The sequence below is a fragment of the Salmo salar genome, chromosome ssa10, assembly GCF_905237065.1.
Source record: "Salmo salar chromosome ssa10, Ssal_v3.1, whole genome shotgun sequence".
Taxonomy (NCBI): Eukaryota; Metazoa; Chordata; class Actinopteri; order Salmoniformes; family Salmonidae; genus Salmo; species Salmo salar.
Window position 1 is genome coordinate 61318042 of NC_059451.1, and position 26472 is coordinate 61344513.

The 26472-nt window shown below is 42.0% G+C and overlaps 1 protein-coding gene across 5 annotated transcripts in view; it reads left to right on the plus strand.

Annotated features, from left to right (window-relative positions):
• LOC106560735 (La ribonucleoprotein 1, translational regulator) overlaps positions 1-26472 on the plus strand; it is a 121062-nt gene that overhangs the window by 13126 nt on the left and 81464 nt on the right. For all 5 annotated transcript variants that reach the window (XM_014123919.2, XM_014123921.2, XM_014123922.2 and 2 more), the window contains exon 2: positions 25243-25313. In XM_014123919.2, the coding sequence (XP_013979394.2) occupies positions 25243-25313 (71 nt within the window). The remainder of the gene's footprint in view (positions 1-25242; positions 25314-26472) is intronic.

The following is a 26472-nucleotide window of genomic DNA, read 5'->3' on the forward strand; positions in this document are numbered from 1 at the left end:
ATATAGGACTATTTCTCTCTATACGATTTGTATTTCATATACCTTTGACTATTGGATGTTCTTATAGGCACTTTAGTATTGCCAGTGTAACAGTATAGCTTCCGTCCTTCTCCTCGCCCCTACCTGGGCTCGAACCAGGAACACTTCGACAACAGCCACCCTCGAAGCATTGTTACCCATCGCTCCACAAAAGCCGTGGCACTTGCAAAGCAAAGGGGAACAACTACTTCAAGGTCTCAGAGCGAGTGACGTCCCCGATTGAAACGCTGTTAGCGCGCACCCCGTGAACTAGCTAGCCGTTTCACATCGGTTACACCAGCCTAATCTCGGGAGTTGATAGGCTTGAAGTCATAAACAGCTCAATGCTTGTAGCACAGCTAAGAGCTGCTGGCAAACGCACGGAAGTGCTGTTTGAATTAATGCTTACGAGCCTGCTGCTGCCTACCACCGCTCAGACTGCTCTATCAAATATCAAATCCTAGACTTAATTATAACATAATAACACACAGAAATACCAGCCGTAGGTCATTAATATGGTCATATCTGGAAACTATAATTTTGAAAACAAAACGTTTATTTTTTCAGTGAAATACGGAACCGTTCCATATTTTATCTAACGGGTGGCATCCATAAGTTTAAATGTTCCTGTTACATTGCACAACCTTCAATGTTATGTCATAATTACGTACAATTCTGGCAAATTAGTTCGCAACGAGCCAGGCGACCCAAACTGTTGGATATACCCTGACTCTGCGTGTATTGAACGCAAGTGAAGTGACACAATTTCCCTAGTTAAAATAAATTCATGTTAGCGGGCAAGATTAACTAAATATGCAGGTTTAAAAATATATACTTGTGTATTGATTTTAAGAAAGGCGTTGATGTTTATGGTTAGGTACACATTGGTGCAACGACAGTGCTTTGTTTCGCAAATGTGCTTGTTAAATCACCGTTTGGCGAAGTAGGCTATGATAAATGAATAGGCACCGTTCGATTATATGCAACGCAGGACAAGCTAGATCACTACACATGGTTGATGATATTACTAGTTTAACTAGTGATTATGTTAATATTGATCGTTTTTTACAAGATAAGTTTAATGCTTGCTAGCACCTTACCTTGGCTCCTTGCTGCAGTCGCATAACAGGTAGACAGCCTGTCACGCAGACTCCTCGTGGAGTGCAATGTAATCGCCGATGATCGTGTGTCCAAAAATGCCGATTACCGATTGTTATGAAAACTTGAAATCGGCCCTAATAAATTGGCCATTCCGATTTTAATCGGTCGACCTCTAATTGATAGCTGTAAAATTGCCTAAACAAACTACACTAACTAGCAACTTTACAAGATGATATTGTCTGGTATTATTCTGTGTAGTTACATTTTCTAGCTAGCCAGCCAGCCCACAGGGAGAGCATTACATTATGGGTTTTGTAGTCGACTTGAGCTGCAACAGATTTCCACAAGTAAAAAATAAATAAGCCAAGCATCTCACACGTATTCTCCCTTTCCCCTCCATGTATCACTCACTCAATTGCGTACCGACCCCTCCCTCTACACACGTGTGCTTAGTGCGCATACAATCATCATTAGGCTTACAGAAATAAATGCGTATACAAACGTATTGTAACGACCCTGGGTTCATAAGCGCGGATATCGACTCTGCCGCTCGAGCATGCTTTTGCGGCACAGACGTTAGCGCGCTGGACTTCGGGCTAGAAGGTCGAGGGTTCGAGACCTGCTCTCTGCCTGTTTCATTACAGTATCTAACTGATGGGATACCCAAGCTACATTCCTTGCCAAATGACGACAGTTTTATTACAAATTCAAAATAGACTGCTTGAATGAAGTAGGGAAATATGTGTTACCACGACCTGCAGTTTTGGAATAATTGCGTCCCGTCTATTTTCAGCTTAGGCTACTTTGCAGGTGTCACTAGTTACCACAGCCACAATGTCAAAATGATAACAACAGAAATGTGCTTTTGGGTCTTAATTTAGGATTAGACAAAAGGTTAGCAGTATGGTTAGGGGTAACGGTTAGGTTTAAAATCCGATTTGAGCAAGATAAATGTTAATAATAAGCAGGGTTTGTAACTTTGTTGCTGTGGTAACTAGTGAAGACCCTACTTTACGAACTGCTAGTGCCATTTTGAATTGTTTAGCCCAGGCCAGTGGTTCCCAAACTTTTTATAGTCCCGTACCCCTTCAAACAGTCAACCTCCAGCTGCGTACCAGGGTCAGCGCACTCTCAAATGTTGTTTTTTGCCATCACTTCGTGGGAAGTGACAAAGAGCTGTAATAGGACCAGGGCACAAATACTAATGAATAATTTTGCTCTTAGCAATCTTACATATAAAACCTTATTTGTTCATCAAAAATTGTGAATAACTCACCACAGGTTAATGAGAAGGGTGTGCTTGAAAGGATGCACATAACTCTGCAATGTTGGGTTGTATTGGAGAGAGTCTGTCTTAAATAATTTTCCACACACAGTCTGTGCCTGTATTTAGTTTTCATGCTAGTGAGGGCTGAGAATCCACTCTCACGTAGGTACATGGTTGCAAAGGGCATCAATGTCTTAACAGCGCGATTTACCAAGGCAAGAAACTCTAAGGGCAGCCCAATCCATAAATCTGGCAGTGGCTTCTGATTAAATGACATTTTCACAGAACCGCCTGTTGCAATTTCTGTCATGTTCAGATATCGGTAAGTAGACAGGAGGCAGGGCATGAAGGGATAACGAATCCAGTTGTTTGTTATCAGTTTCGGGAAAGCACCTGCGTAATTGCACACCCAGTTTACTCACGTGCTTCGCTATATCACATTTGACATTGTCCGTAAGCTTGTTCATTTGCACACAAAAAATCATACAATGATGGAAAGACCTGCGTGTTGTCCTTGTTAATGCAGACAGAAAAGAGCTTCAACTTCTTAATCATAGCCTCAATTTTGTCCCGCACATTGAATATAGTTGCAGAGAGTCCCTGTAATCCTAGATTCAGATCATCCAGGCGAGACAAAACATCACCCAGATAGGCCAGTCGTGTGAGAAACTCATCATGCAAGCGGTCAGACAAGTGAAAATTATATTTAGTAAAGATAACTTGAAGCTTGTTTCTCAATTTAAAAAAAAACGTTTCAATACTTTGCCCCTTGATAACCAGCGCACTTCTGTATGTTGTAAAAGAGTTACATGGTCGCTGCCCATATCATTGTGTAATGCAGAAAATACATGCGTTCAGGGGCCTTGCTTTAACATAAAGCAAGGCCCCTCTTACACAAAACGTCTTTCAAGCTGTCAGGCATTCCCTTGGCAGCAAGAGCCTCTCAGTGGATGCTGCAGTGTACCCAGGTGGCGTCGGGAGCAACTGCTTACACGCGCGTTACCACTCCACTATGTCTCCCTGTCATGGCTTTTGCGCCATCAGTACAGATACCAACACATCTTGACCACCAAAGTCCATTTGATGCAACAAAACTGTCCAGTACTTTAAAAATATCCTCTCATGTCCTGGTTTGCAGAAGGATGTCTTCCTTAATTGACCCCCCATAAACGTAACGGACATATACCAGGAGCTGTGCCAGGCCCACCACGTCTGTTGACTTATCCAGCTGTAAAACACAGAATTCACTGGCTTGTATAATTGTTTCAAAACATGTCACTGATGCGTCGTGAAAGTGTTGTTTGATGAAGGCATTGTCTGTATAGCTTTTTTGGCCTTTTCCCCCAGCGTTGTCCCAGCCATATCTGCGGCAGCAGGAAGAATTAAGTCTTTGACAATGGTATGGGGCTTGCCTGTCCTAGCCACTCGGTAGCTCACCATATAAGACACTTCTAGCCCCTTCTTATTAATGGTATCTGTTGCTTTTGTACATGTCTTACTACTCGAAAGTCGAGTGCCTTATTTTTCACATTGTCATGTTTCTAAATGTATGCACAAGAGGGAAGGTTTCCCGCGAGATAGTAACGGTTAATTTGATTGGATGTTAATTATTTGACTAGGCTACCTGTATTTGACGTTGTTGTTATTTCACTGAACACGACATGGTTTAATTTTATTTTTGGCAGTGAAACGAGGCTACTCAGGCGAGGGGGGAAAAAACGTACCCTAATGTATAGCCCGAATTTTTCTTTAAAAATATATCTTTTTTTTTTGCCTTTTATGAATGTGTTATTCAATGCGCTTGTCTGGGCTATAGTAGTAAAAGCCAAATTATTTTTTGATACCTACAATTAAAAATGATATGGCTAAATGAACCATAGTAGACCATCTTAAAACAATTCCATATAGACTTTTAAGAATGAACAAAACAAGGCTATGCTGTTGCTTAGGCTTCTACAAGCAAGCGCCACTGCTGATCTTACTACCTTTTTGAAGATTGTGTTCCACTATATAATATAACCAGTTAATATTACGATTTCAATAAATTCATCTTAAATGGCACTTCTCTTTTTTAATCAACTAAATATACACCTGGCCAAAAGTATGTGGACACCTGCTCGTTGAACATCGCATTCCAAGATCATGGGCCTTAATATGGAGTTAGTCCCCCCCACTTTTCTGCTATAACAGCCAGCACTCTTCTGGGAAGGCTTTCCACTAGATGTTGGAACATTGCTGAGGGGACTTGCTTCCATTCAGCCATGAACATTATTGAGGTCGGGCACTGATGTTGGGCGATTAGACCCAGCTTGCAGTCGGTGTTGGAATTCATCCCAAAGGTGTTGCGCATGGTGATGTTCGGCTTGTGTGCGGCTGCTCGACCATGGAAACCGATTTAATGAAGCTCCTGATGAACAGTTCTTGTGCTGATGTTGCTTGCAGAGGCAGTTTGTAACTCTGTAGCAAATGTTGCAACGAAGGACAGATGATTTTTACGAACTTCAGCACTCGGCAGTCCCGTTCTGTGAGCTTTTGTGGCTTACCACTTCGCTGCTGAGCTGTTGTTGCTCCTAGACATTTCCACTTCACAATAACAAGGCTTATAGTTGACCGGGGAACCTCTAGCAGGGCAGGAATTTTACCAACTGACTTCTTGGAAAGGTGGCATCCTATGACCGTGCCATGTTGAAAGTCACTGAGATCTTCAGTAAAGCCATTCTACTGCCAATGTTTGTCTATGGAGATTGCATGGCTGTGTGCTCGATTTTATACACCTTTCAGCAACTCGTGTGGCTGAAATGGCCAAATCCACTAATTTGAAAGGGTGTCCCCATACCTTTGTATATAGTGTATGTGAGGCAATTAGGATTTGTTATCTGTAATAGTTATGATAAATTAGGCAGTGTTGCGCACTGTTGGCATATAGATAAACGTGAACTTATTTTTCCAGTGTGGGCCTGTTTTTATTAGAGTACTGAAAAACAATCAGGCGAGGCCACGAACAATAAAATAATGTCATGCCCATCCCTAGACTGTAGGCTGCAGTAAAGTTACAACTGTGATCCTCTTCTTTTGGCTTTTTATTTTTGCCATGAAGTGTTTACTATATGCTGTAACAGCTGTTCGTTTTAAACCCAGCAGCACAGCTTTGAAGGGGTTCTTCTCAGTGATGGGGAAGACATTAGCTGGGTCTAGGTTTGTGGTGGAATAGGCAATTCTTTCACGTCAATTTAAATTTTTCTCCCAAAGCATAATGCTCTTGACCAGACGGTGATATGCACTATGCAGCTCTAATCATTAGTTTAGAAAGCTACTTTTTGGTTCACTGAGGTACTTGCTTAGTATAGCAAAAAGCTAAACTCTGGGTAGTGAAGTCCTCCCTTCCTCTCTCTCAGCTGTTTATATCAGCCCGTCTACCCAGGTCTCTCAGCGCCTCTATTACATTCTTTGGGGAGAACCCTGCACTAGTGTACCTGTAGACTTCCAGCCATTGCGCTAATGCTAGTTAGCATTGGCTCGTGAAATTACCTAGTTCCTTCATACTGCCCGCAGAGACATAAACATGGTATCCACGAGTTCCAGAATCTTGCAATATCCCTTTAAAGAGTTGCATCTGTTTTGGGCTCAGCGACACGGACACATCCCAGTGAAAGCACACTGTTCTTCAGATGGGAGTGCTGGCCTATGTCTAGGGTGTGTATTGCTGTCGCCTCAGGCAGAGGCACAGTGACCTCTTTCCTGCTCAGCCAGCACTCCAGTGTTTGAGCTTGTTACTCAGCTGGTGATGTCACCCTACGGATCATGTGACGCTAGTGAGTGTCTTCGAGATGTGTGTGAGAGAGGGAGGGAGTGTGAATGGCTGCTGCTGTCTTTTCCTCCATGTTTGGTTCTCACTGACCTCGGCTGTCATGGTGTTGCAGCAGCTCTGCTCCTTAGATCTAATCTAGGACACTACTGTCTGTTGAAATGCCTTAGATGCAGCCCGCTACAGACTGCTTTCTATTTCAGTTGATTCAGTTGATCTTCCCCCGAGCCCAGTTCTTGTGCAGCTTCTGTCAGAATAAGTGCTGATAGACAAAACAACATTTCTTTGATGTCTTTCATGTCTGATGCGGTTGGTAGTGTTGAGAATTTAGCAATCATGTCTCACATGCTCTAATTAAGCTCTGACATATCCCATTTCTAGGTTGCTTGCTTTGCTCATGTCTTGGTTGCATTTCTTACATTGGCTAGCTACAACACGGAGTGCAGTACATTGGCAGTGGCCCTATTCGTTCTCTCTGTCTGGTGGCTCTCTGCTCATTAATGGGGTTTCATTTAATATTGCCCCCTGGTACAGTGTTATAGACCTTTGTGCCTACGTGGCACAATGCTTATTCATAGCCCCCATATCCTGTGGGATATTTTTTGTTGCTGATTTCAGGTTATTCCTCTGAGAATGAAGCTGTCTCCACCTGAAGAGGTTTGGCGGGGAGGGAGGTGGCTGTGTATAAGAGAGTAGGATGGGAGTAGGGAGTGACTGACACAAGGTGGATAGTGGGATACTGGTGGGGGCGGCCAATACAGTTGGCTAATGCTAATCATTGCGTCTGGCTGTCTGTGTACACGACAAGCTGCAGACTTGGCTCTGATCTGACTGCAGGGTGGGAGTGAGATGGAGACGTAGAGAAATAGAGAGGGAGGGAGATAATGATTGAGCGAGAGAGGGTATAAAGGTAGGGGGTGGCTGGAAGGCCGCGGCTGGACAGAGTGCTGCGATTCCCAGGAGCTGTCATAGAGCTGCAGCCCATGAGGTTGACCAGGGTTTTTCTGGATCAAAATTAGGTTTAGGTGGTTGGTGTGGCAGTTTTCAAGCTAATTTCCTGAAATTCAACACATTTTGCCATGGCTTATGCTGTGTTTTTATGCTATGAGTGACTCAAACATTACAATCAGTGCAATGACAAAGTACCTCAATCTATAATATTTTGAATGTCAGATTCTCCCTGACTGTCTAGCCTTTATTTTGGTGATTTGTTAGTTCTCAAAGAGGATTTAAAAATACACTCAGTGGCCAGTTTATTGGGCCAGCTCATGAAAATGGGTTCGCTCCGACAGACAGTGAGTCAAGTGGCTGTGGCTTGCTATATAAAGCAGGCAGACGGGCATTGAGGCATTCAGTTACTGTTCCATTGAACACTAGAATGGGCAAAACGAGTGACCTAAGCGACTTTGTCCTAATATCTCAAATGGCCAGCCTCCTGGGCTTTTCACGCACGACAGTGTCTAGGGTTAACTGAGAATGGTGCGACAAACAAAACATCCAGTCTGGCAGTCCAGTGGGCGAAAACAGCTCGATGAGGGAGTTCAAAGGAGAATGGCAAGAATTGTGCAAGCTAACAGGTTGGCCACAAACGGTCAAATAACGGTGCAGAACGGCATCTCGGAACGTACAACTTGTCGGTCCTTGTTACAGATGGGGTTTATTGCAGCAGACGACCACATTGGTTTCCACTCCTATCAGCTAAAAATGAGAAAAGGTGTCTCCGGTGGGCACATGATCACCAACACTGGACAATTGAAGAGTGGAAAAACATTGCCTAGACCGATGCATCTCGGTTCTTGTTGCGTCATGCTGATGGCAGAGTCAGGATTTGAGTCCATGGCCCCATCCTGTCTGGTGACAACGGTTAAGGCTGGTGGTGTAATGGTGTAGGGAATGTTTTCCTGGCACACGTTAAGTTCCTTGATAACAATTGAGAAACGTTTGAACGCCACACCTTGTAGAATCCAGGCCCCCAGAGAATTCAGCCTGTTCTGAAGGTGGGTCCGACCGGGTCTTGTACGAAAATGTATGTACTCACCACTGTAAATCGCTCTGGATGAGGGTGTCGCGATATCACTCAAATGTAAAATGTACCTAAAAAAACTAGCCACTTAGTGTATATAGGTCCATTTATCTCCATTATTAACGTTTCCATTAACGTTTTACCGTTACAAATATTTTTGTTCATTTTTGGGTTGTTTGGACTTAGTATAGTTTTCTATGCAGAAAAGACCCTGTTGACGATTCCTCATAAGTGGAGGCTGGACCATAGCGGCTTGCTGCTGGGCTGAACACACACAAGCTGGAGTGGTGGAACAGAACACTCTTCTCCTTGCAATCATACATTTGAGCATGTTGCTATACATCCCTTGAAGCTGTAACCACACAGTCAGATTTTGTTTAGGGGTTCTAGCCAGCAAAAATGGGTAAAACCCTATTGTATTTGTTGCCTATTATTATTTGTGTTCCTCTGTCAATTTTGTTTAAAAATGCACATTTCCGTGAGATCGTAAGGCCCAGGAGGGTGCAACTTTGCAAGATGGTAAAAGGCCATGGGCCACACCCTCATGCGATCTCATGCCAATTGGCCACATGGTGGCGCTAAAACAAGCAACTGAAAATGCAAACTGTGACCTCGTCCCCTGAAATTCGGTATATACATTGCCTTCAGAAAGTATTCACACCCCTTAACTTTTTCCACATTCTGTTGTTACAGCCTGAATTTTAAATAGAGATTTTTTTGTCACTGGCCTACACACGAGTGGCGCAGCGGTCTAAGGTACTGCATCTCAGGGCAAGAGACGTCACTGCAGTCCCTGGTTCGAATCCAGGCTGCATCACATCTGGCCGTGATTGGGAGTCCCATAGTGCGGCGCGCAATTGGCCCAGCGTCGTCCGGGTTTGGCCGGGGTAGGCCGTCATTGTAAATAAGAATTTGTTCTAAACTGACTTGACAAGTTAAATAATTAAATAAAAAATAAACACACAATACCCCATAATGACATAATGGTATTGTTTTAAAAATATATATAAATGAAAAGCTGAAATGTCTTGAGTCAGTAAGTATTCAACCCATTTTATGGCAAGTCTAAATAAGTTCAGGTGTAAAAATGTGCTTAACAAGTCACATAAGTTGCATGGACTCACTGTGTGCAATAAGTGTTTAACATGTACTTTTTTAATGACAACCACATCTCTGTACCCCACAATTATCTATGTTCCCTCAGTCGAGCAGTGAATTTCAAACACAAATTCAACCACAAAGACCAGGAAGGTTGTCCAATACCTTGCCAAGAAGGGCACCTATTGGTAGATAATTTTTTTTTTTTTAAAGAAAATCAGACAGTGAATATCCCTTTGAGCAAGGTGAAGTTATTAATTACACTTTGGATGTTGTATCAATACACCCAGTCACTTCAAAGATGCATGCGTCCTTCCTACCTCATTTGCCGGAGAGGAAGGAAACCACTCAGGGATTTCACCCTGAGGCCAATGGTGACTTTAAAACAGAGTTTAATGGCTGTGATAAGAGAACTAAGGATGGATCAGCAGCATTGTAGTTACTCCACAACACTAACCTAAATGACAGAGTGAGAAAGAAGCCTGTACAGAATAAACATTTCCAAAACATGCATCCTGTTTGCAACAAGGCACTAAAGTAATGCTGCAACAGCAAAAAATGTCCTGAATGCGAACTTATGTTTGGGGCAAATCCAATACATTACTGAATACCACTCTCCAAATTTACAAGCATAGTGGTGGCTGCATCATGTTATGTGTATGCTTGTAATCGTTAAAGACAGGAGTTTTTCAGGATAAAAAATAAACAGAATGAAGCAAAGCACATGCAAAATCCTAGAGGAAAACCTGGTTCAGTCTGATTTCCACCAGACACTGGGAGATGAATTCACCTTTCAGCAGGACAATAACCTAAAACACAAGGCCAAATCTACACTGGAGTTCCTTACCAAGAAAACAGTGAATGTTCCTGAGTGGAAGAGTTAGTTTTGACTTAAATCTGTTTGAAAATCTATGGCAAGACTTAAATGGTTGTCCAGCAATGATCAACAACCAATTTGACAAAGCTTGAAGAATTTTGAAAAGATTAAATGGGCAAGTGAATGCACAATCCAGGTGTGGAAAGCTCTTAGAGACTTACCCAGAAAGACTCACAGCTGTAATTGCTGCCAAAGGGGACTCAAACATGTTTTGACTCAGGGGTGTGAATATTTAGTAAATTAGATAATTCTGTATACATTTCCAACAATTTCTAAAAACATGTTTTCACTTTGTCATTTTTGGGTGTGTAGATAGGTGAGAAAAAACATCAACTGAATCCATTTTGAATTCAGGCTGTAACACAACAAAATGTGGATTAAGTCCAGGGGTATGACTACTTTCTGGAGGCACTGTAGGTCCTTCTCCAGTAGCTTCATCCCAACATCACACATACGTATTTATTTTGTCTCCATTAGTGATGCACCAATATGACATCTTTGGCCGATACCGATTATTACAAAAATTGTGGCATTTTTAAGCATTCTAGTACAGTTAAATAGTTATCATACACACAAACGCAGCGGTCTAAGGCACTGCATCTCAGTGCACGAGGTGTCACTAGATTCCCTGGTTCGAATCCAGGCTGTATCACATCCGGCCGTGATTGGGAGTCCCATAGGGTGGCGCACAATTGGCCCAGCGTTGTCCGGGTTTGGCTGGGGTAGGCCGTCATAGTAAATAAGAATTTGTTCTTAAATGACTTGCCTAGGTAAATAAAGGTTACACACACACCACACTGACCAAAAAGTTATTTTGTTGGCATTTACGTGTGTTCCCATTAACAGTAAAACATAATCAACATTTCTTTCACTTATTTGTTGTGCTGTTTCTTTGTTCAGTCGTTTCATTCTCAACCAGGATTTCTATGGAACGCAGTTTGGGTCTTTGCGTGTCAAAAAAGATACAATTTAACACTATTTAACGTGTCAAATAAGCTTGTTGACCAATCAGGACCTGAATATGACTGCACATCTCATAATAATTTAACGCGTTAATACATTTTCTACGTAGTTATTACACATTGTTTACACTCACTCGTATTTCATGTCACAACGATTCATCGATACCTATGCTATGATTCTAAAACAAAGCTAGCCAGCTCATGGATGCAAACAATGTTCTTCCCCAAATACATAGCAAAACAACTATCTGTTTCAGTAGCTATAGTTAGGTGTCATCTAAAATAACCCTAATTTATAAGACAGTTATTATTTGATTAATTGTCGGACCCATCTATGTGAAGCTAGCCACAATAAGGATTAGCCACAATAGTGGACTTTGCGGTTAGCCTTCAAAATAAAAGTATGGCATAATTCTACTATTTGTATTCATTTGCATCATTGTAAATGTCATACTTTTATTTTGAAGGCTAACCGCAAAGTCCACTATTGTGCCTAATCCTTATTGTGGCTAGCTTCACAACACACAACCCGATCCGGTCGAGCATCACTAGCCAGATGAAGCTAGCTGGCTGCTTATAACATTAGCTTTGGGCAACAGTAGCTGGCTAGCATTTATTTTCATGAACTGAAGTTCAATTTCAATAGGTGAACAACAAGTGGAAACCTAGCTTAAACTTACTCACAAGGATCCCTAAATCATTGCTAAGAATAATTAAAATGACAGCGGTTTTTACTGGTCGTTATTTTCCAGCTTGTATTGGTGCTAGCTAGGTACCAAGCTAAAGCTAACTACCCCAGAATTTGCGGTTGAACAAATTATGCTTTATTACCAACGCGGTATTGTAAACACATCGTTCGTAGCCTTTTTTGCTGACTTTTTCTACGGCTTTGACATTGCTACTGTATCTATTTTGACACGCAAAGACCCAAACGGTTTTCCATACTATGTATATCGTTTAGCTAATAGCAGTTACTCCGGAAGGGCAACATCTGAAAAATAGTGCACTTGGTAGTGTGTACCGGTGCTCGACCTGTCGGCGAAAGCCAACATCACCCGTGACAGAGAATGGTTGATTGTCAAGGGCAATGAATTCCATTATCTTGGCTTTAATGGATTTCACCTTTGAGTTGTCTCGCTGAAATGTTCTTTCTCTTTCAAATGACTGCTTGACTTGTTGACTGCTCGATCCACACAGCAGACTTTGTGGGCTAGTTTAGGAACGCAGTGTTGCACGTATAGTGCAACATTTTATGCGGCGTCATTACGTCATGTACCTACGTTTATACAGGTATGCACGTCAGCTTTGACATCGGTTTTGCACATCGGGTGTTAAACTAGACATAAACTAGACATCCGATATGTTCACCGATTATATCGTGCATCCATAGTCTCCATATTATGTGTAATATATTAGCACATTATTCTTTAAACTTCTTCAAGCTCTGGCAAGTTGGTGGTTGATCATTGCTAGACAACCATTTTCTTGCAATTTGAGATTTTCAAGCAGATAATTCAAACTGTAACTAGGCCACCCAGGAACATTCAATGTCATCTTGGTAAGCAACTCCAGTGTATATTTGGCTGTGTGTTTTAGGTTATTGTCCTATCGAAAGGTGGATTCATCTGCCAGTGTCTGTTGGAAAGCAGACAACCAGGTCTTCCTCTAGGATTTTGCCTGTTCTTAGCTCTAGTCCGTTTCTCTTTATTCTAAAAAAAAAGCATAACATGATGCTGCCACCACCATACTTGAAATATGAAGAGTGGTACTCAGTGAAGTGTTGTGTTGGATTTGCCCAAACGTGACGCTTTGTTTTCAGGACATAGTCTATCTTAGTTGGAGCTATTTTGTGTGTATTTTACCTCCTTTTTCTCCCCAATTTCGTGGTTTCCAATTACGATCTTGTCTCATTGCTGTAACTCCCCAACGGGCTTGGGAGAAGCGAAGGTCGAGTCATGTATCCTCCAAAACATGATCCGCCATACAGCGTTCCTTAACACCCACCCGCTTAACCCGGAAGCCAGCCGCACCATTGTGTTGGAGGAAACACCGGTCAATTGACAACTGAAGTCAGAATGCAAGCGCTTTGGCCCGCCACAAGGAGTCGCTAGAGCGCGATGAGCCAAGTAAAGCCCCCCCCCTCCAGCCAAACCCTCTCCTAACCTGGACGACGCTGGGCCAATTGTGCGCTGCCCTATGGGAGTCACGGTCGGTTGTGACACAGCCTGGGATTGAACCCGGGTCTGTAGTGACGCCTCAAGCACTGCGAAGCAATGCCTTAGACCGCTGGCCACTCGGGAGGCCCCAGCCTTCGATGTTCTTGGTCGTAAATTGTTATTCAATAAACTCACTTGCTATAGCTTTACATCACCTGCCATCACATGGTTGGAGTTATTTATCCAATAGAACCCAATGTTCTTCAATGGAAGCTTCTCTAACATATACAGTGCATTCGGAAAGTATTCAGACCCCTTCCCTTTTTGCACTTTTTGATACTTTACAGCCTTATTCTGAAATAGATTTATAGAGGATTTTTTTTTCTTTTATCCAAGCACAATACCCCATAATGACAAAGCGAAAATGGCTTTTTTTCAAATTTTAGCAAGTAAAAAAAAAAGGGTACCTTATTTTGATAAGTATTCAGACCCTTTGTTATGAGACTCGAAATTGAGCTCGGGTGCATCCTATTTCCATTGATTATCCTTGAAATGTTTCTACAACTTGACTGGACATGATTACAACTAAGCCGTAGAGCTCCGAGACAGATCTAGGGAAGGGAACCAAAAAAATTCTGCCGCATTGAAGGTTCCCAAGAACTCAGTGGCCTCCATTCTTGAATGGAAGAGGTTTGGAACCACCAATACTCTTCCTAAAGCTGAACGCCCAGCCAAACTGAGCAATCGGGGGAGAAGGGCCTTGGTCAGGGAGGTGACCAGGAACCCAGTGGTCACTTTGACAGAGCTCCCGAGTTCTTCTGTGGAGGTGGGGAACCTTACAGAAGGACAACCATCTCTGCAGCACTCCACCAATCAGGCCTTTATGGTGGAGTGGCCAGACGAAAGCCACTCCTCAGTAAAAGGCACATGACAGCCTGCTTGGAGTTTGCCAAAAGGCACCTATACGACTCTCAGACCATGAGAAACAAGATTCTCTGGTCTGATGAAGCCAAGATTGAACTGCTAGGTCTGAATGCCAAGATTCACGTCTGGAGGAAACCCGGCACCATTCTTACGGTGAAGCATGGTGGTGGCAGCATCATGCTGTGGGGATGTGCCCATGTGGATACGTAGTTTTACCACTAAACACCAATCCCAGAGTTTTGTCCATGTTTAGAAAAGTTAGTTGAGGGGGCTTTTCAATCCCTCTGACAGTATGGGTAACTGCATTACAGCAGGATAATTTTACTGTCCTTCGCACAACCTCAGGCTGTCTCATTGATCATGCTCTGGCTGTTTTAATTTATCTTTTGTGTTTCAGCATTATCTTTCTGAAGGTCATACTGGAAAACACCTTGAGTTCACAATCCGCATTGCTGATATTTTAAGCAGGAGTTTGAGAATTGGGGAATTTTCTCTTGGAAAGTTAATGTATAATTTGTTTTTAAACCTGAGTACATACACCTTTACAGGATGAGACTGCCTTGTTGCGGCAAGGAAGCTCTTGCCTGAAATCTGTAGCCTAGTTCAGTCATTCTCAAACTTTTTTTTGTGCAGGGGACCAGCAAGTCATGGCCTTCTTGTTCTCGGGACCGCGTTGGTAAAAAATAGATAATCGCTTTTTTCTTTAAAGTAAGAAAAACTGTTCATTGATTTTTACTTTACTCTAAAATAATGAATGATGTATTTACTTAGCTACTTTCATGGTTTATCTGTGCTGTCTTCATGGGCAGTGTCTCTCTCTGGGCTGTCTGTAAATGACCAAAACTATAGAAATATGTGATCCATGTCTACATCTTGTCAACCAGAGTTGAGAATAGGGGGAACATATCGAAAATGCCTCTATCCACTCAGGCTCTCCAGACACACAGCTTTTTCTTGAAAGCGGCAATTTTATCGTTTGCTTGGAAAATGTCACTTGCATGGATAGGTTGAGCGGCAGTCTCGTCGTTACAGATCCAGATACAACAGTCCCATCGTAATCCATGTCTCGCTATGTACTCGTTCAGAACACAGAAAATGTCCCTTGCAGTTGTATTCTGAGGCAAATCTTTTGCACCAAATAAATTATTCATATGAAGAGAATATATACAAAACGCGGGCATGTCAGTTGTCTCATCTAATTGGATTGTAAACCAATTTGATGCGCAGGCTCTGTCTAAAACCTGTGCTTCAACATCATATATCCTTGTTTCTATTTAAAGTGGGATTATGCAGATTTTTGTAGCAGCAGATAGGCCTAAAACCTCTTGGCTATGACCTGTTTTTCAGCTATAGTCTGAAATTATTTTACAGCATTTTTGTTTGGTTGGTTCTCTTTTTTTGTAAGAAAGTGTAGTTTAGCATTTTTGATGGCTTCATAGCATTGTTGCTGAGGCAGATCTGACATACCACACAGACCGGTTAGGGTAGGCAGCTGTCATTTGAAACAAATCCAGGGAGAGCGAGAGCACCGCAGGGCTAGCGTGTGTGTGTTTGGTGTAGCTAGACTTCATAAGTCTTTATAGTTAGGCTGTCTTGCTGGCACAAGTTCTTGCAATAGGAAATTATTGGTGTCATCAGCTGTGGATGTAGCTTTTGGCACCTTACCCAGCCAAGAAATAGTTTACATTTTACATTTCAATTTTAGTCATTTACCAGTACGGAGAAAAATTTATGAAATGTATGCATTCACTACTGTAAGTCGCTCTGGATAAGAGCGTCTGCTAAATGACTAAAATGTAAAAAAAAATGTATTTCTCGCCAAAATCATGTGGAAGTTGTGCCCAATATTACTGGAGGAGCTATGTTTTTTGTTTTTTTTCCCGCAGTGGATTGGTTGCCATGTCGTGGGCCGTTTTTAAACTACTCACAAGCCACAATTTTTTGTTTTGATAACAAACAACATTACTAGCTAGCAACTGAACTTGACCACTGAATGGGCTATGCTCAAATTTGGATTGCTCAGAAAGAACTGAAAATGCGCTCATCAAAAAGATGCTTCAAAGGTACACTGCATATGGAAGAGTGGGGTGTATATACTTGTGTGTGAGAGAGGATGGGCGTTAAGTTCATCTTTCTCAACAATGCAGTAATCAATATCATAATCAACAGTGTGAGGGAGCGTGAATAGGCCTACGTGTGTGAAGTTATATAAACAGAACAAAATGTTTAGTGTTTTCATAACATTTTTGAACAAGTTATAAAACTCTTGTTCTTTGTCCATAGAAACAGTTATTTTTTCATATAGTCACACTCATTTAGAATGCCTGAAGCTTTAACAGTACTTAAAGGTGTGAGTGAGAGAGAGACTGAGTGTGTGCGAGCTGTGTGCAAGTGTTAAACTTCAAGAACATTGATAAGATGGAGTAGGCCTACTTAAGCACTGGGAGCATTAACCTCTTGACGTTACCCTACGATAGGGGGCGCCACAGCGCATTTTGGAAAAAATTCGTGCCCATTTTCAACGGCCTACTAATCAGACTGAGAAGCTAGGATATGCATATAATTAATACCTGTGGATAGAAAACACCCTAAAGTTTCTAAAACTGTTTGAATGGTGTCTGTGAGTATAACAGAACTCATATAGCAGTCAAAACCCCGAGACCGATTGAACCAGGAAGTGGAATTCTGAATTGTGGACTCAACTTCACGTCGTTGCCTATTATTCACACTGTGAGATATCGTTCATTGAGCACTTCCTATTGCTTCCACAAGATGTCGCCAGTCTTTACAAAGTGTTTTGAGCCTTCTACTGTCGAAACTCAGTGAATGAGACGCGTTGGAAATTGGTCACAGGGGGAGGGCCATCACCATTATGACGCCGGCGGCCCTGTCTACCCCCACCTTTGGAAACGTTTTGAAACACAATGAAATCATCCCCCTCGAATCTTATTGGCTCTCTTGTTGAAACAGGCCCTGAAGATTTATGTTATACAACGTTTGACATGTTTGAACGAACCTAAATGGGAAAAAAATAAATAATAATTAAACTGCTGTGGCGCGCACGGCAGAGTAGTTGGATACAGCCTTCAGATGCGCTAACAACAGCAAGCTAATGGAACATAAAGGATGGACTTTTTCGACCGAAAATACATCTGTTGTGGACCTGGGATTCCTGGAAGTGCTTTCTGATGAAGACAACTAAAGGTAAGGGATTATTGACAATATTATACAACATCAGATGTGATATGCGATTGTTCCAAGATGGCGCCGAGCTGTATTTAATTGCTCATTTTCTGAGTATCGCATCCCCTTTTATCGCTAAGTGTGATTACCCAGTAAAGTTATTTTTAAATCTGGTATGACAGGTGCTTTCAAGAGATATTCATCTATAAATCTTAAATGACAATATTACATTTTAAACATGTTTTCGAATAGTAATTCAGTAAATTGTAGCTCTGTTTCCCCGGATTGCATTTGACGGGAAAATAGTTAGTCAACGTCAGACGCCGATGTAAAATGCTGTTTTCATATATAAATATGAACTTTATTGAACAAAAGAATGCATGCATTGTGTAACATGATGTCCTAGGTGTGTCATCTGATGAAGTTTGTAAAAGGTTAGTGCTGCATTTAGCTGTTTTTTGGTTATTTGTGATGCATGTGGTTGGTCGGAAAATGGCTATGTTGCTGCTTTTTACGATGGACTCCTCTAACATAATCTAATGATTTGCTTTTCCTGTAAAACCTTTTTGAAATCGGACGACGTGGGTCGATTCAGGAGAGGTGTATCTATAAAACGATATAATTTTATTTTTTATTTTTATTAAATATTGTTATGCTAATGGCGATATGATTTTTCGCTGGATTTTGATCCCGCTGACGGGACGAGACGCTTAAGAGGTTTTAACCTGTTAGGGCTAGGGGGCAGTATTGACACGGCTGGATAAAAAACATACCCGATTTAATCTGGTTACCACTCCTACCCAGTAACTAGAATATGCATATACTTATTACATATGGATAGAAAACACCCTAAATTTTCTAAAACTGTTTGAATGGTGTCTGTGAGTATAACAGAACTCATTTGGCAGGCAAAACCCTGAGACATTTTCTGACAGGAAGTGGATACCTGATGTGTTGTATTACCTTTAAACCTATCCCATTGAAAAACACAGGGGCTGAGGAATATTTTGGCACTTCCTATTGCTTCCACTAGATGTCACCAGCCTTTACAAAGTGTTTTGAGTCTTCTGGAGGGAGATCTGACCGAACAAGAGCCATGGAACGATGATGGCCCATTAGACACCTGGCGCGCGAGTTCATGTTGGGTACCCTCGTTCCAATACGTTATAAAAGAGTATGCATTCGTCCACCTTGAATATTATTCATGTTCTGGTTAAAAAAGGCCCTAATGATTTATGCTATACAACGTTTGACATGTTTGAACGAACGTAAATATATTTTTTCCCCTCGTTCATGACGAGAAGTCCGGCTGGCTTAGATCATGTGCTAACAAGACGGAGATTTTTGGACATAAATGATGAGCTTTTTTGAACAAAACTACATTCGTTATGGACCTGTGATACCTGGAAGTGACATCTGATGAAGAGAATCAAAGGTAATGGATTATTTACATAGTATTTTCGATTTTAGATCTCCCCAACATGACGTCTAGTCTGTATCGCAACGCGTATTTTTCTGGGCGCAGTGCTCAGATTATTGCAAAGTGTGATTTCCCAGTAAGGTTATTTTTAAATCTGGCAAGTTGATTGCGTTCAAGAGATGTAAATCTATAATTCTTTAAATGACAATATAATATTTTACCAATGTTTTCTAATTTTTATTATTTAATTTGTGACGCTGACTTGACTGCCGGTTATTGGAGGGAAACGATTTCCTCAACATCAATGCCATAGTAAAACGCTGTTTTTGGATATAAATATGAACTTGATAGAACTAAAAATGCATGCATTGTCTAACATAATGTCCTAGGAGTGTCATCTGATGGAGATTGTAAAAGGTTAGTGCATCATTTTAGCTGGTTTTATGGTTTTGGTGACCCTGTCTTTGAATTGACAAAACATTACACACAACTCTTGTAAATGTACTGTCCTAACATACTCTAAATTTATGCTTTCGCCGTAAAACCTTTTTGAAATCGTAAAACGTGGTTAGATTAAGGAGATGTTTATCTTTCAAAGGGTGTAAAATAGTTGTATGTTTGAAAAATTTGAATTTTGACATTTATTTGGATTCAAATTTGCCGCTCTTGAAATGCACCTGCTGTTGATGGAGTGCACCACGGGTGGCACGCTAGCGTCCCACCTAGCCCATAGAGGTTAATAGCTGTAGTTAAGTTAGTGACTTTTGTGGTCTTTATGATGAAAATTTGATTTAAACCATTCTGATGTAGATGATTTTGTCTTTCAGTCCCTAACAGGCTGACCACGATGTGAGCGTTGCAAAATAAATTTAGGAATCTATGTTATTCAATTATTGCACCCACACTGCTCGTGTGCGTCAACGAGCGTCTGCAGTGCCAAGGGCTAAAATAGAAGTCATTCCTATTTCTGACGCAGATCACGCTGCCAGTCCTGCCTCTCCCATCTCCTCATTGGTTTATAGAAGCAGGTACCCACGTGCCCTCTTCATTGGTTATACCCATGTGGGTGATTGAAAGACGAACTGTGTTGCTGGTCGGTGTAGTAATACTATGAAAGTTTAGATGCCAATCACCATATAAGTTCAAAGATGAAAAAGCCTGGAAGGAGGAGAGATGACTAGAAATGATTCAGTTGACCGTTTTATGTGTGGATTAATTGTCGGAGTAGAGGACCTTGTGCATTTCAGGTAAAATAACAACCTAATGTTTATATCCCAGGACAAATTAACTAGCAACAGCAAGCTAACTAAATAGGACAAATTAGCTAGCAAGTGTAAGCTAACTAGCTAAATTACCATAAATGTTTAATGCTTTTTGACCTGTCCCCAAATTAATATAATTGGTTCAGAGTTTGTTTTGATATTTTAACCTGCGTGTCGTGATCGCGTTTGGTGTAGGGGGACAAAATAAATGTATGCACGATGGCGCACGCGTGCATGCAGCCAGTTTGGGTTCCGTGCTACAATCAAAGTATGCCTGTACCTCAATCCACTTCTTTTTAAATGGACAAATCTTTCTTTAGGGCCAAATTTGAGCAAATAAACTCAGCAAAAAAAGAAACATCCTCACTGTCAACTGCGTTTTTTTTCAGCAAGCTTAACATGTGTAAATAGTCGTTTGAACATAAGATTCAACAACTGAGACAAACTGAACAAGTTCCACAGACATGTGACTAACAGAAATGGAATAATGTGTCCCTTAACAAAGGGGGGGTCAAAATCAAAAGTAACAGTCAGTATCTGGTGTGGCCACCAGCTGTATTAAGTACTGAAGTGCATCTCCTCCTCATGGACTGCACCATATTTACCTGTTCTTGCTGTGAGATGTTACCCCACTCTTCCACCAAGGTACCTGCAAGTTCCCGGACATTTCCGGGGGGAATGGCCTAAGCTCTCACCCTCCGATCTAACAGGTTCCAGACGTGCTCAATGGGATTGAGATCTGGGTTCTTCGCTGGCCATGGCAGAATACTGAAATTCCTGTCTTACAGGAAATCACACACAGAACGAGCAGTATGGCTTGTGGCATTTTCAGGTCAGGATGAGCCTGCAGGAAGGGTACCACATGAGGGAGGAGGATGTCTTCCCTGTAATGCACAGCGTTGAGATTGCCTGCAGTGACGACAAACTCAGTCCGATGATGCTGTGACACAACGTCCCAGACCATGACGGACCCTCCACCTCCAAATCGATCCCGCACCAGAGTACAGTGCTCGGTGTAACGCTCATTCCTTCGACGATTAACACGAATCTGACCATCACCCCCGATGAGACTAAACCATGACTCGTCAGTGAAGAGCACTTTTTGCCAGTCAAAATGAAATCAAAGTTTATTTGTCACTTGCGCCGAATACAACAGGTGTAGACCTTAGTGAAATGCTTACTTACAGGCTCTAACCAATAGTGAAAAAAAGGTATTAGGTGAACAATGGGTAGGTAAAGAAATAAAAAGACAGGCTATATACAGTAGCGAGGCTATATTCTGACACCAGTTAGTCAGGCTGATTGAGGTAGTATGTACATGTAGATATGGTTAAAGTGACTACTGTAATTTCCGGACTATTAAGCACACCTGAATATAAGCCGCACCCACTGAATTTATATTTAACGAAACACGGCTTGTAACTAAAAGTAGAAAATTAGCAGGAAGCTTTAGTTGTCTTTTTGCACTGAGTCAATTCCTCACGCTGCTGTTTCCAACGTCTTATCATCGACTCATTAAGACCAAGCTCCCGTGCAGCAGCTCTATTTCCTTTTCCAACAGCCAGATCAATCGCCTTCAACTTGAAAGCTGCATCATATGCATTTCTCCGTGTCTTTGCCATGATGAGGGTGACAAAATGACTACCGTAATCAGAATGATGGGAAGTTTGAGCGCGCTCGATTTAATCTAAACAGTAATCAAAAAAGTTTTTGGACCTTAACCCGTTTGGAAATTTCATTGGCCTAATGAAAGTTTCATTCCGCCAAAAAACTGAGCACGTCACAGAATGTGTTTAAAAAAATATAAAAAAATTGAAAGCGGGAAAAATCCATATATTAGCCGCGTCATTGTTTAAGCCGCGAGGTTCAAAGCCTGGGAAAAAAAGTTGCGGTTTATAGTCTGGAATTTACGGTATGCATATATGATGAACAGAGTAGCAGTAGCGTATAAGAGGGGGTGGTGGGTGGGACACAATGCAGATAGCCCGGTCAGCCAATGTGCGGGAGCACTGGTTGGTCGGCCCAATTGAGGTAGTATGTACATGAATGTATATTTAAAGTGACACTGCATATATGATAAACAGAGTAGCAGCAGCGTAAAAATAGGGTTTGGGGGGGGGGGGCACACAATGCAAATAGTCCGGGTAGCCATTTGATTACCTGTTCAGGAGTCTTATGGCCTGGGGGTAATAACTGTTGGGGAGGCTTTTTGTCCTAGACTTGGCACTCCGGTACCGCTTGCCATGCGGTAGCAGAGAGAAAAGGCTATGACTAGGGTGGCTTGGGTCTTGTCTGGTCCTGCGACGGTGGGTTTGTGCTCATAGGCGACGTTGTTGCCGGTGATGTCTGGTGAGGACCTGCCTTACAACAGGCCTACAAGCCCTCAGTCCAGCCTCTCTCAGCCTATTTAAAAAAATAAATAATAATAATAATATTTAACCAGATAGGCTAGTTGAGAACAAGTTCTCATTTACAACTGCGACCTGGCCAAGATAAAGCAAAGCAGTGCGTCACAAACAACAACACAGAGTTACACATGGAATTAAACAAACATAGTCAATAATACAATAGAGAAAGTCTATATACATTGTGTGCAAAAGAGGTAGGATAAGGGGGGTGAGGCAATAATTAGGCCATAGTGGTGAAATTATTAAAGTTTGGCAAAATAAACATGGGGGTGATAGATGAGTGTGCAAGTAGCGATACTGGGGTGCAAAGGAGCAAAATAACTAACAATATGGTGATGAGGTAGTTGGATGGGCTATTTACAGGTTGGCTATGTACAGGTGCAGTGATCTGTGAGCTGCTCTGACAGCTGGTTCTTAAAGCTAGTGAGGGAGATACGAGTCTCCAGCTTCAGTGATTTTTGCAGTTCATTCCAGTCATTGGCAGCAGAGAACTAGAAGGAAAGGCGGCCGAAGGAGGAATTGGCTTTGGGGGTGACCAGAGAGATATACCTGCTGGAGCGCGTGCTACGGGTGGGTGTTGCTATGGTGACCAGTGAGCTGCGATAAGGCGGGGCTTTACCTAGCAACGATTTATAGATTACCTGGAGCCAGTGGGTTTGGCGATGGATATGAAGCGAGGGCCAGCCAACGAGAGCATACATGTCGCAGTGGTGGGTAGTATATGGGGCTTTGGTGACAAAATGGATGGCACTGTGATAGGCTACATCCAATTTGCTGAGTAGAGTGTTGGAGGCTATTTTGTAAATGACATCGCCGAAGTCAAGGCTGTTGAGTCTGCCGATAAGAATGTGGTGATTGAAAGAGTCGAAAGCCTTTGCCAGTCGATGTATACAGGTGCACAGTATTGTCTCTTATCGATGGTGGTTATGATATCGTCTATGACCTTGTGCTTGGCTGAGGTGCACCCGTGACCAGCTCGGAAACCAGATTGCGGACAGTCTGAGCACTGATGGAGGGATTGTGCGTTCCTGTTGTATCTCGGGTAGTTGTTGTTGCCATCTTGTACCTGTCCCGCAGGTGTGATGTTCAGATGTACCGATCCTGTGCAGGTGTTACACGTGGTCTGCCACTGCGAGGTCGATCAGCTGTCCATCCTGTAGCGCTGTCTTAGGCGTCTCACAGTACGGACAATGCAATTTATTGCCCTGGCCACATCTGCAGTCCTCATGCCTAAGGCACATTCACGCAGATGAGTAGCGACCCTGGGCATCTTTCTTTTGGTGTTTTTGAGTCAGTAGAAAGGCCTCTTTAGTGTTAGTGTCCTAAGTTTTCATAAGTGACCTTAATTGCCTACCATCTGTAAGCTGTTAGTGTCTTCACGACCATTCCACAGGTGCATGTTCATTAATTGTTTATGGTTCATTGAACAAGCATGGGAAACAGTGTTTAAACCCTTTACAATGAAGATCTGTGAAGTTATTTGGATTTGTACAAATTATCTTTGAAAGACAGGGTCCGGAAAAGGGACATTTTTTTTTTTTTACATATATATGTAAAAGATATATATATATATATATATATATTTGTTAATCGCGATTAACTAATGCCATTAACTCAATTTTAATTATTTGTATCTTAGACCACCATAATCCTATTACATGAAAGCAAATTGACCAGTTGATTGGAAAATGCACAGGGGAACACAATGTCATTGTTAAAACGTAATTGGCGGATGTTGGACATTTTGACAATTTTTTCGAAGTGAAAGGGGAGCTGAAATATTTTTGTTTGTGAAGACTAGAAATGTTTGTGGGGGTAAAAAAAGTTTAAAGGAGAATTTTGGTTAAATTGACTTGTGAATTTCACATCCGCCATCTTGGAAATTAGTTGACAGCACGAAATTAGAATGACAGCATTCTACGTGGACATGGACTGACATTGATTGTCACACATGGTGTCACACTATACACTTTGTCTAATCAATTATTTAGGCACTTATACGATGTGCAACTCCAATTTTAGGTGCTCTTAATGCTCTAGTTGTAAAGTAATAGCCTGACCATGTTTTTTTCAGCTCAAGTTTACTCAAAAGCCCAACAACGCAGTGTAGGCATAGCCTATAGGCCTGGTCATTTTTTTTGTATATCTTTTATGTACCGAGGTCCCTGTACCTATTACAGGTAATGTACCCCTAGTGAACGGTCAAGTGCAGTCAGTTCGCCACCAGTCCCAATTCAACGTAGCACAGTGCTTTCTTTTTACTGGCTCAGAACTTGTGCAGTTTCACAGGGCACATATACTTCAGACAGTCCCATGCCATTGCTTAGGCCCATATAAGGAGTTGACTGTGGATGAGTCCTAAATGGCACCATTCTCCCTATATGGTGCACTACATTTGACCAAAGCCCTAGTGGAGGATTGAGGTTTATCAGCTACTTAACGTGCTCATGAATGAAAAATGAGATAGATGCAACAAACGTCTGAGATGTACGTTAATATTGCGTTTGTATAAAAAAAAATATGAAAAGGTAGTGCACTATATAGGGTATGGGGTGCCATTTGGGACACAGCTGTGCGATCCTCACGGACAGCCCCTCACTGACCCAATAACATATTCATTGTCTGTTCTGCTAGTGGAACTGAAAGGAGACAAATGTGATTACATGGTTCCATGACTGTAGTTTTTGTTGATGGCTGTAGCAGACTGTTGATGTCCACCGTATTTCTTGTTTCCACAGAGCCGCCACCCACAACAGGCCCAGCCAAGGTGGTGAAGGCCCCAAACCCCCGGCCTCGGAGAGGAGAAAGGGTAACGTCCTCCACCTATTGGCCAAAATTGTGTGTGTGTGCGCGTGTGCCTGTGTGTGTGCCTGTGTGTACACCTGAGGCTATGCTTATAAACAGTCCATGCTTCCTGGTATGCAGGTGGTAGTACATGGGGAGTCTGTCAGATGAGGCGTATAAACACTCTAAAGCAGTGGTTCTCAAACTATGGGGTGGGTTTTTAAAGGAACTCAGTCCTGCTTGAAACGTACTCTTGAAAGTTGTAATAGAAGGCACAAGGTGCATTTTGTAAATTGGGTAGTGCATCATCAGTTCCTCTTGTCATGTTAGCCATTGTAGACCTAAAATGCTGACCAGACCGCTCATGTTGATTTTGTCCACCCACACCAGACACCATCAGGACACGCAGGTTGAAATATCAAAACGAACTCTGAACCAACTATATTAATTTGGGGACAAATCGAAAAGGATGAAACATTTAGACAATTTAGCTAGCTTGCTTGCTGTTGCTAGCTAATTTGTCCTGGGTTATAAACATTTGGTTGTTATTTTACCAGAAATGCACAAGGTCCTCTACTCCGACAATTCATCCACAGATAAAAGGGTAAACCAAGTTTGTTTCTAGTAATCTCTCCTCCTTCAGGCTCCTTCTTCTTTGGACTCTATATGGCAGTTGGCAACCAACTTTAAGGTGCATTACCACCACCAACTGGACTGGAGTGTGGACCTCAATTCATCTTTCAATCCCCTACGTGGGTATATGCTCCTAAAAACCAATGAGGAGATGGGAGAGGCAGGACTTGCCTCTCCCATCTAAAATAGAACCATGTTCTATTTTAGTGTCTGGCTACGCAGACGCTCATTAACGTGCGCGAGCAGTGTGGGCGCAATGATTGAATAACATGTATGTGTACATTATTTTGCAACTTTCGCGCACGTGACTCGGGCAGTGTGGTCAGCATGTTTGAGAGCTATTTATAACTTGTCAGAAATGTCCAGATCAACTAGCCCATGTCAGCTAATGTTTTTTTATTAACTTTTTTTAGCCCATAGATGTTGTAATTTTTTGTCACTCATGTCACATTAGACATGACAAAATGTATTCAATTGCAAGAAAATTTGCTTTAAAACTGGAACATTTCTTTGCTCCATAACAAAATGTGTAGAATTGCAGGAATGAATCT